This window comes from Phasianus colchicus, chromosome 29 (genome assembly GCF_987193195.1).
Source record: "Phasianus colchicus chromosome 29, bPhaCol1.hap1.1, whole genome shotgun sequence".
Lineage (NCBI taxonomy): Eukaryota > Metazoa > Chordata > Aves > Galliformes > Phasianidae > Phasianus > Phasianus colchicus.
Genome location: NC_143464.1, coordinates 1,376,544 through 1,387,911, shown reverse-complemented (window position 1 = coordinate 1,387,911; position 11,368 = coordinate 1,376,544). Strand labels below are relative to the sequence as shown.

The 11,368-nt window shown below is 47.6% G+C and overlaps 1 protein-coding gene across 1 annotated transcript; it reads left to right on the top strand.

Annotated features, from left to right (window-relative positions):
* The first annotated feature begins 2,137 nt into the window (after nucleotides 1-2,137).
* On the top strand, nucleotides 2,138-3,064 carry LOC149914485 (olfactory receptor 14J1-like). The gene has a single exon (XM_090126377.1). It carries the CDS (start codon nucleotides 2,138-2,140, stop codon nucleotides 3,062-3,064), a length of 927 nt encoding a protein of 308 aa, XP_089982503.1.
* The last annotated feature ends 8,304 nt before the right edge of the window (nucleotides 3,065-11,368 follow it).

Below are 11,368 nucleotides of genomic sequence, written 5' to 3'. Positions count from 1 at the left end.
GTGCCTTGAGCTCCAGAATAGGCAGCAGATGGAGAACAGAGATGATCTGCCTCTTCTTTTGAGAGCTCATCCCTTTTGCCAGCTGCATAACTGCATGCTCCATGGAGACAAGTGAAAAAGGCACACTCAGGTGCCCTAAACAAAGGGGTCTGTTGTCGTACAAGATGGCCAAGTATATCTCCATCCCCTCTCTGGCTCTCAGCTGATGATCAGGAAGGAGGTGTCTGTCTCAGGGATTTCCCACACACTTCCCAAGCACTAGCACACATCCAGGAGCACCCCAGGCACCTTGGTCATCACCCAGGCTCTGTGTGTGAGCAACTGACTCCCTGCTGAAGGACCAAGGACTCAGAGCAGGAGCTCACATGCAGGCAACTCCTTGTGCATGCCTGAACTCAACCAGAGGAATCCCAGCTCCTGTTGGTCCGTGGGGAGCAGAATCCCATTTCCATTGCTGGGTTTCCATCTAGGGATGAGATGCCTGCACTGCTTCAGCTGGACCACTGCCCTGCCCAGAGGAAGTTCACCCTTCCCTGTTGTTGTCTGTGTGTCCTTTCTGTTTCAGCTGACACACTCTTGTATGGCTATGCATATGTCTGGTATTGGTTAGTGTCCAGTGGACATCTGGTGGTTAATTCAGCAGATTTCAAAGTACAGTTATGATGCTGTTTTTCAGGATCTGTTGGCCATGGAGACCCAGGGACATCTCAGGAGAGATCAGCAGGGAGGATAGAAATGACATCCTCTGCTGCTGAGCTGTGCTGGGCTCCTGGGACAGAGGGAGCTCCTACTAGTCGTCAGTGCTGCAGTGAAACAGCTGTGCCCAGGAGCAGCTCCTGTGCAGCACACAGCAGGACTGGGAGCATGATCTGCAGGTGACAGAGAGAAGAAGGAGGAGAGCTTGCAGCCTGCATGGCATCTTAACAGGCTGAGAGTCCACTGGAGGAACATTTCTCACAGCCCTTGACAAGGTGAGTTTCTCATTGCAGGCAGTGTAGTGGCTTTTACTGCAGGGATCACTAAATTTGGGACATCCCATTGCAAAACAGGCTGCATTGCAAAACACTCTGTTTCCTTATCATTGAAAAAGATCTACTCCAGCCAAGGGCTTTCCTGCTGCTGCATCAGAGCACAGCCCTGAGGGCTGCGTGTCCCAGGACGGCTGCAGGCTGTGCAGCCGGGGCTGCAGCCGGGTGCCCAGGGCTGTCCTGCAGAGCAGGTCCCTGCTGTGCCCCAGGGGCTGTGTGCCGGGGCAGGGACTCTGCCGCCTGCCAGGCTCAGCACTCAGCGCTCAGCGCTCAGCACTCAGCACTCAGCACTCAGCTCTCAGCACTCAGCACTCAGCACTCAGCACTCAGCCTGCCCGGGGAGCTGCCCAGGGCACTGCAGGGAGACATGTGGGGGGAAGGAGCCCCCCTGCACAGCAGGGCAGGGCATGTGCCTTCTGCTGCCACAGCTGCTGCCTGAGCAGGGGGATTGCAGCTACACTGTACCCCAAAGTGTTTTCTAAGATTCTTTGCAAGAGGAGAGACAAGGCAGGGATTTTCCATTTCCTTTTCTCTGTTCTTAAGGAAGGGAAAAGAATTGGAGGCTGAAATCTAAAAGGGGCTGTCAACTTTGAAAACATCTCTTAGACTACTGAATCGTACTATTATCTTTTTTTTTTTTTTTTTTTTTTTTTTTTTTTCCCTTGGGAAACTGTCACATGGAACGTAGTTTCAGCTTCACCTTTCTTCACCTTTCTTGAAGGAAAGGAACTTGTAGACATGAATAATGCACTTATCCTGTAAACAGGCATCTTTCTCTATCAGAATTTGCTGTGCACAGATGTTGGGATGGGGACTCTGAGTGCAAACAGGGTAAAAATATGAGTCATGTAAATTGTTCATAGGAGGAAAATATCCAGGAGGCTGGGATATGATTAGGAAATGAGAGGAAAGTAGGAGCTCCTTCAACTTCTCCTTCCTAATGGATTGTGAAGCTCATGAAAATAAATTCAAGTTAGGGAGTTAAACAAACATTTTCCGAAGTGAAAGAAAAACATTTATAGACTGTTGAGGGAAGAATCCCTGCGAATGGTCTTGTCTCCTCATTATCTTTTGCACTCTGCACAGGACTCCATGCCCAGGAACTGCAGATGCCCAACAGCAGCTCCATCAGCGAGTTCCTCCTGCTGGCGTTGGCAGACACGCGGCAGCTGCAGCTCTTGCACTTCTGGCTCTTGCTGGGCATCTACCTGGCTGCCCTCCTGGGCAACGGCCTCATCAGCACAGCCGTAGCCTGCCACCACCGCCTGCACACCCCCATGTACTTCTTCCTCCTCAACCTCGCCCTCCTCGACCTGGGCTGCATCTCCACCACTCTGCCCAAAGCCATGGCCAATGCCCTCTGGGACACCAGGCACATCTCCTATGCTGGATGTGCTGCACAGGTCTTTTTCTTTCTCTTCTTCATCTCAGCAGAGTATTGCATTCTCACCATCATGTCCTATGACCGCTACGTTGCCATCTGCAAGCCCCTGCACTACGGGACCTTGATGGACAGCAGAGCTTGTGCCACCATGGCAGCAGCTGCCTGGGGCACTGGGGTTCTCTATTCCCTGCTGCACACTGCCAATACATTTTCCCTGCCTCTCTGCCAAGGCAATGCTGTGGATCAGTTCTTCTGTGAAATTGCCCAGATTCTCAAGCTCTCCTGCTCAGAATCAGACATCCTCAGGGAAACTGGGATTATTGCTCTTAGTTTTTCTGTAGTCCTTGGATGTTTTGTTTTTATTGTTGTGTCATATGCACAGATCTTCAGGGCTGTGCTGAGGATGCCCTCTGAGCAGGGACGGCACAAAGCCTTCTCCACGTGCCTCCCTCACCTGGCTGTTGTCACCTTGTTTCTAAGCACTGTGATTTTTGCCTACCTAAAGCCCTCTTCTATTTCCTCCCAATCCCTTGACCTGATGGTTTCATTTCTGTACTCAGTGATACCTCCCACTGTGAATCCCTTCATCTACAGCATGAGGAACCAGGAGCTCAAGGACGCTTTGCGGACTCTCAGAAGAATCCCACAGTAGCTCAGAAACTATTAGAACAATATTTTGTTATTTTTCTTTGTTGCTATTTCTTAAAACTTGCATTTTGAATTTAAGCCTCCTACTTGTTAGCTGTTTATTTTGACCCAATCATCTCATGTACCTACAGAAGTAGGGTTCCTCTGTAGATAAACACTATAACTGAGCCAGAAGAAGTTCATTTCTTCCAGCAGCCATTTCTCTCCTTCTGCTCTGGACCTGGTGGAACAAAGTTGTTATGCAGGAGGATTTCAGGGACCAGAAGCCCAGCTGCCAAATGGAGCAGCAGCCCTGGTGTCCCTGGGCGATGCTCCTCACTGCCTGGTTGTCTCCCGCTATCTGTGCCCATTGAGCCGGGGCTGCTTCTTTGCTGGGGCCATGGCGATGGGCAGGGCAGGAGGTGGTCTTTTGAGTGCTGCTCTTTCCACTCCCACGCTTTCCTACACTCCTGTACCCATGCTGTACCTCTACACTCCTGGTAGCCCTCGGGTCTCATGTCATTTCACAGCAGCCCTGTTGCATCTCACAGTGGCAGTCCTGTGGTTGCAGAGTTGCTCTTTTTTTATTATTATTTGCTGGAGTTCTCCACAGACTGAAGGACACAGGCTGAGAGTCCTAGGTGATCTGGAAGTGATTGAGTGCTGAACCAAGAGCTCCTTTCTTGGTGGCATTTATTCTGGTATTATAAAACCATAGAATGTCTTGGGTGGAAAGGGGCCTTAACAATTCCTTCCTAAGTACCCGTCAAGAGAAGGGTTGCCTCCCACTAGATCAGGTTGCCCAGGGCTGAATCCAGCCTGGCCTTGAGGACCTCCAGATTGCCCTCTTTCTCTGTACCAGTGCCTTCCCACTCCCTGAGTAACTACGTTCCTGCTATTGTGTAATCCAAATGTCTTGTCTTTTGGTTTAAAATGTTGCCCCATTTTGTATCACGTTCTTCCTAAGCAAAAGGTCGGTCTCTCTCCTGTTCATAAGCTCTCTTTAATTATTGAAAAGGCTTCTCTAGAGCTCTCTCCAGACTGACCTCCACCTTTCTTCATATGAGAGGTGCTCCAGCTCTCTGGTGGTGCTGCTCTGGACCCACTCCAACAGTTCCACATCCTTCTTGTGCTGGCGACCTCAGAGCTGGATGCACTACTCCAGCTGGGGCATTACAAGGGCAGAGTAGAGGGGGACAATTCCCTCCCTCCACTGCTGGGCACTCCTATCTGATGCAGCCCAGAACACAGTTGACCTTCTGGGCTGCACATTGCTGACTCAAGTCCAGCTTTTCACTCATCAGGATTCCCAAGACCTCTGCAGGGCTGCTCTCTACGAGATCTTCTCCCACTCTGTAGAAATATCTGAGATTGCCCTGACCCAAGTGCAGTGCATTGTGCTTGACCTTGTTGAATCTTATTAGGTTCATGTGGGCCACCTTCTCAAATCCAACCAGGTCTCTCTGAATGGTGTCCCTTCCTTCTGCTGTGTCAATTGCACCCTTCAGCTTGGTGTGATCACCAAACTTGCTAAGGGAACACTTGATCCCACTGTCTATGCCATTCATAAAGATGTTGCAGATCACCTGTCCCAAGGACAACATTCGTCACAGGCCTCCATCTGGACATAGGGCTGTAGATTTGACTTGAATTTCCAGGAGTGTGTCTACACATCTTTTGGTTACATCTTTTGGTTTTGATTTTGATTGCAGGGAAGGAAATTCTCTGGGCAGCCGGTTCCAGTGATCAGCAGCCCCCAGTAAATAAATTCTTCCCTGGACTTGGATGAAATGTTATGTGTTTTATCTGGATCCATTTGCCCCTTGTCCTTTTGCTAGGCATCACTGAGAAGAGCCTGGCTCCCACTTCTTCTGGCCTCCCGTCAGATGTTTATAAACACTGTCAAGGTACGTCTCCTTGGAGCTTCTCATCTCCAGGCTGGACATGCCCTGCTCTCATAGCCTCACCTGTTAGGAAGGTGAACCCAGTCCACTTTTTGAAGATCTTTGTTGGTCCTGCTTCCCTTAGCCAGTGCTCCGTGTGTACTGGTGAGTGAGTGATGTTAGCAGTGCTGAACAGAGAGGAACGATCCCCTCCCTTGATCTGCTGGCTATGCTAGTCCTACTGCTGCCCAGCAGCTTTCAACCTCCTTTGCAGAAACAGCACATTGCTAGCTCATGGTGAGCTTGTTGTCCACAAGGAGCCCAAGTTCCTTCTGACAAAGCTGCAGGGAACTGTCATTCAATCAATTCCCCTCCTGCACTGATGCTGGGCGTTTCTTCTCCCTGTCTACTGAGTCTCCTGTTCCCATAAAATAAAAGCCTGTTGCTGATAACCGCTGCACAAACAACTGCTGACAGCCAGAACCTGTCCAGTCCCCAGGGCTCTCCTCCTTACCAGCAGGACTGAGGAGAATATGACACTGGTCACTGTGATGTTTGGAATCAAACTCTGTAACCCAAGTAAGATTACAAAGCAGGTCTGGTTTATTCAGCGGTGCGTGTACACTGGGTGCACATGCCAGACCCAGTGTCTGCCATCCCTTATTTTTCTAACAAGCTCTACATTCTTACTTCTATAAATTATCTCTAACTATTGTCCCTTCCCCCCCCCCTTCCCCCCCCCCCCCCGCCTTGTTTTCAGTCACTGTGAAGCTTTCTTACATTTTTATGTTCACTTATGGGGCCCTTCTCACCTTTCAGGACCTGCCCAGGAAATTCAGTTCCTAGATATAAAGTGGCAAGAAGGACATTGTCACATCCCGACAGATGTGATCAACAAAATCTCCATGATTCCGCCCATGTCTAAGAATGAGACACAGACTTTTCTGGGTGTAGTGGGTTTTTGGAGAATGCATGTTCCAGACTGTAGCCTCACTGTAAGCCCCCTGTAGCAGGTGACTCTGAAGAATAATAATTTTGCATGGGGTCCTGAGCAGCAGCAAGCTTTTGAACAGATTAAACAGGAGATAAGTTCTACTTGGAGTCTGTGGGAAAGAGCCTCAGGAGAGACCCGAAGCTGACTCCTGGGATTCTGGAGTCAAGCATATAAGGGGTCCGAAAAGTGCTACACTCCAACTGAGAAGGAGATCTTAGCTGCGTATGAGGGAGTTCAGGCTCCTTCTGAAGTAATCAGTACTGAACCACAGCTCCTCTGGCACCTCGATTGCCAGCGTTGAACTGGATGTTCAAGGGAAAGGTTCCCTCCATCCATCATGATACTGATGCCACTTGGAGTAAGCTGACTGCGCTGATTACACAATGCAGATGTGCAAAACAGAGTGCAGATGAGTAAACTCAGCCGTTCAGGAATCCTAGAGATGATCATGGACTGGTCTGAGCATAAAAATGTTTGGAACGTCACGAGCAGAAGAAGTATTGTGTGCTAAAGAGGAATCACCATACAATGAAATACCAGAAAATGAAAAGAAATATGCCCTGTTCACTGATGGATCGTGTCGTATTGTGGGAAAGCATCGCAGATGGAAATCTGCTGTGTGGAGCCCCACACGACACGTTGCAGAGGCCACTGAAGGGAAAGGAGAATCAAGCCAATTTGCAGAGGTAAAGGCTGTCCAGCTGGCCATAGATGTTGCTGAATGGGAGAGGTGGCCAATGCCTTATCTTCACACTGACTCATGGATGGTGGCAAATGCTCTATGGGGGTGGTTACAGCAGTGGGAGCACAATAACTGGCAGTGGAGGGGTAAACCTATTTGCCCCGCTGAAATGTGCTCAGATATTGCTGCCCAAATAAAGAATATGGTTGTAAAGGTGCACCATGTGGATGCACATGTGCCCAAGAGTCGGGGTACTGAAGAACAGCAAAATAACCATCAGTTAGACCGAGCTGCCAAAATTGAGGTGGCTCCAGTATACCTGGACTAGCAGAAAACAAGGGTGAATTATTTCTAGCTCGGTGGGCCCATGAGACCTCAGGCCATCACGGGTGAGATGCAACATATAAGTGGGCTAGAGACCGAGGGGTGGACTTAACAATAGACGCTATTGCACAGGTTATTCATGACTGTGATACATGTGCCACGATTAAAAAAGCCAAGAGGATAAAAACTCTCTGGGGGGAAGGGCGATGGCAAATGAATAAATATGGGGAGGCATGGCAGGTTGATTCTATCATCTTGCCATGATCTCACAGTGGTAAGTGTTATGTGCTCACCATGGTGGAGGCAACCACTGGGTGGCTTGAAACATATGCAGTACCCCATGCTACCGCCCAAAACACCTTATTGGGTCTTGAGAAACAAGTCCTTTGGCGACATGGCACCCCAGAAAGAATTGAGTCAGATAATGGGACTCATTTCAAAAATTCTCTTGTAAACACTTGGGCCAAAGATCATGGCATTGAGTGGATTTATCATAACCCCTATCATGCAGCAGCTTCTGGTAAAATTGAATGCTACAATGGGTTGTTAAAAACTATGCTGAAAGCAAAGGGTGGCAGAACATTTAAGCACTGGGAGAAGCATTTGGCAGAAGCCCCCTGGTTAGTCAATACCAGAGGATCTATCAATCGTGATGGTCCTACCCAATCCAGCTCCCTACACACCGTAGAGAGAGATAAAGTCCCTGTTGTACACGTAAAGAGCATGCTGGGAAAAGCAGTTTGGGCTCTTCCAGCTTCTGGAAAGGGCAAACCTCTCCGCGGTACTGTTTTTGCCTAGGGACCACTGGGTCCACTTGGTGGGTAATGCAGGAAAATGGGGATGTTCAATGTGTACCACAAGGAAACTTGATGCTGGGGGAGTACAGACAGTAATTCTATGTGTATGTATATAGACGTGTGTGTGTAATGCATTTTAATCATTTTTGTTTGTTTGTATACATGTATATATATGTAGTATATATATATATATATATATGATATAGTGATGTAGAGCAAGGGGTGGAATGTCATAGTTTTATGTTTTTTGGTTTTCAGTATTCCATATCATACCATCATGTAGTGCACTGGGAGCGGAAGTCTTAATGCTCCAATTCCAGGTACCTATCCCTATACGTCACAGAAGTCATGGGATCTGACCTTTCTGGGTGGGGCGGTCTCTTACTGCCTGGCAGTGGGTGCTGGAGGGTGCTTTCCTAGCTGTTCCAAGCTTTCCAGCTTTGACTCGGTCTCAGGAACTCTCTCTCTCCTATCCTATTTATTAGTCTCAGCTTCAATTAGATTGTATTATATTGTTATCTTGCATTCCGATATCACAGTTAGTAAGGTAAATTTTCCTCCATAGATCACTGCCACTGTTTTTTTCCTTCCTTGAGCCCAGCTCCCATCTCCCTGTCCCTTTTCCCTTTGCCTTCCAATTTTGGGGGGCTGGGGGAGGACCAAGGGCCTACTACCCCCTGTCTCAGGCATAGATTGAGCTATTTAACTCTGTGAGAGTGAAATATTTCGGCTGTGTACACTCCCTCTTCCGGGCCTACCCACACTTTACTCTGGGTGTTTCTCTCACTTTACTTTGAGTTTACTCACCCTTTGCACGGGGCTTGCACACTCTGTACTCTGAGATTACTCTGTCTCTACTCCGGTTGGACTCACACTTTACTCTGGGTTTTACTCACACTTTACTGCACATTTACTAAAACCTTACTCTGTTTATCCTCACTTGGGCTTACCTCAAATTTTACTCCAAGTTTACTCGCACTTTACTCTGGGCTTACTCACAGTTCTTTCTTGAGTGTGTTGGAGTCACACTTTACTCAAGTTTTACTCACACTTTTAGTCAACTTTCCTCACACTAAAGTGTTCCGAGTTTACTCACACTTTACTCTCGGTGTACTCACATTTTTCGATCTGTTTTACTCACACTTTGCACCAAGCTTGCACATTCTTTACTCTGGGATTACTCTTACTCTTCTCCGGGTGGACTCACACCTTACCCAGGGTTGTATTCACACATTACTCCGTGTTTATCATCACTTTCCTTCAGGTCTTCTCACTCTTTACTTGAACTTACCTCACATTTTACTCCAAGTTTACTCGCACTTGACTCCAGGTTTACTCACACTTCTTTTTTAGTGTGTTTGACTCACACTTTACTCAAAGTTTACTCCAACTAGTCTTCAACTTCATTCACTCTTTACTCTGGGTTACTCACACTGTCCTCCGGGTTTTACTGACACCCTACTCCGGGTGTGTACGCTCTCTCTTCTGGGCCTACCTACACTTTACTCCGGGTGTCACTCACACTTGACTCCGAGTATGCTCACACTTTTCTACCTGTTTTATTCACACTTTGCGCCAGACCTCCACACTCTTTACTCTGGGTTTACTCTGATTCTACTCCCAATGGACTCACATCTTCCTCTCTGTCTTACCCACACTTTACTCCACGTTTACTGACTCTTTAATCTGGGTTTTCGTACACTTTACTTGGGGTTACCTCACACTTCTTTGTTCAGAGTGTTTGACTCACACCTGACTCTGGTAGACTAGAATAAGAGTGAAGCCAGAGAAAAGAGTGTGCAAGCCTTGTGCAAAGTTTAAGTAAAACCATTAGAAAACGGTGAGTAAACCAGGAGTAAAGTGTGAGTAAACACAGAGTAAAGTGTGAGCGACTCCTGGAGAAAAATGTGGGTAGGCTCAGAAGAGAGAGTGTACACATCCAGAGTAGGGTGTCAGTAAAACCCAAAGTGTGAGTAAAGGCAGAGTAAAGAGTGAGTAAAGATGAAGAAAAGTTGGAGTAAACCTTGAGAAAAGTGTGAGTCAAAAACACACTAAAAAGGAACTGTGAGTAAACCTGGAGTAAAGTGTGAGAAAGCTTGGAGTAAAGTGTGAGCTTACCCCAAATCAAGTGTAAGAAAACCCTGAATAATGTGTTAGCAAACATGGGACAAAGTGTGAGTAAATGCCAGAGAAAGGTGTGAGTCCACCCGGAGTAGAATAACAGTAAAACCAGAATAAAGACTGTGCAAACCTGGTGCAAAGTGTGAGTACAACAGGTAGAAAACTGTGAGTAAGCCATAAGTCAAGTGTGAGAAATACCCAGAGTAAAGTGTGGATAGGCCCGGAAGAGAGAGCGTACACACCTGGAGTAGGGTGTCAGTGAAACCCACTGAAAAGTGTGAGTAAACCCAGAGTAAAGTGTGAGTAAAGTTGAAGAAGAGTTTGAGTAAACCTTGAGTAAAGTGTGAGTCAAACACTCAGCATAGAAGAGTGAGTAAACCCAGAGTAAAGTGTGAGTAAAGTTGGAGTAAAGTGTGAGGTAAGCCCAAGATCAGTGAGAGAAAACAAGGAGTAAAGTGTTAGTAAATGGGAAGTAAAATGTGAGTAAAACCCAGAGTAAGGTGTGAGTCCACCCGGAGAAGAGTAAGAGTAAACAGAGTGTGCAAACCCGGTGCAATGTGTGAGTAAATCCCAGAGTTAGTATGAGTCAAGGACACTCAAAAAAGAAGTGTGAGTAAACCTGGAGTAAAGTGCGAGTAAACCCGGAGTAAAGTGCAAGGTAGCCCCAAGTGAAGTGTGAGAAAATACTTAGTACAGTGTTAGTAAACATGGAGTAAACGGTGAGTAAAACCCAAAGTAAGGTTTGAGTACACCTGGAATAATGTAAGAGCAAATGCAGAGTAAACAGTCTGCAAACCTTGTGCAAAGAGTGAGTGATTCCTTGAAAAATCTGTGAGTTAGCCAGGAGTGAAGTGTGAATAAACCACAAGAAATGTGTGAGACAAACACGGAGTGAAGTGTGAGTAGAACGGCTGGGGTGGGGCAGAATTCTGCGCCACGAGAATGACAACAGTGTGACACCAACCAGCCTCTGCACAGGGATACAAGGAAGCAGTGAGGCCCCATCACCACGAGCATAATAAATCTCCTCACAAACCATAGCCAAGGGAACAAAGACGTTATTGCTGTTGGAGCCCTCCATCCTCACCAGCACCCACTGCCTTCTCCTCTGCAGGATTTCCAATGCTGTTCCAGCCCAGCCCCTATTTCCCTGTGATCTGCAGACGCCCACCTCTCCTCCCCACCCCGCTCTTGGTGGAGAGATCATTTCACTGCATTGCGATCATTTCACTGATGTATCTCAATCCTCTCGGAACTTCCTTTGAAACACAAAGCCATGCTGAGTGGTCCCTCAGCATGGCCCCACATCATCACGCTTCCAGTGACATTTCTTCTTCCCCATGCCCAGTCTCGAGCTTTCAAGCTGCACTTTGAGGGAGTTTCCCCCCCCCTCCCCCCTTCCACATTTCTACTACCAAGGTCAACTCCATCATGTTGGAAATCACTTCCTCATGGATATGCCACAAATCAGCTTTCTTGTGGCCGGTCAGCCATTGAGAAGAAGGAACCTCACCATCATCTTCCAAGG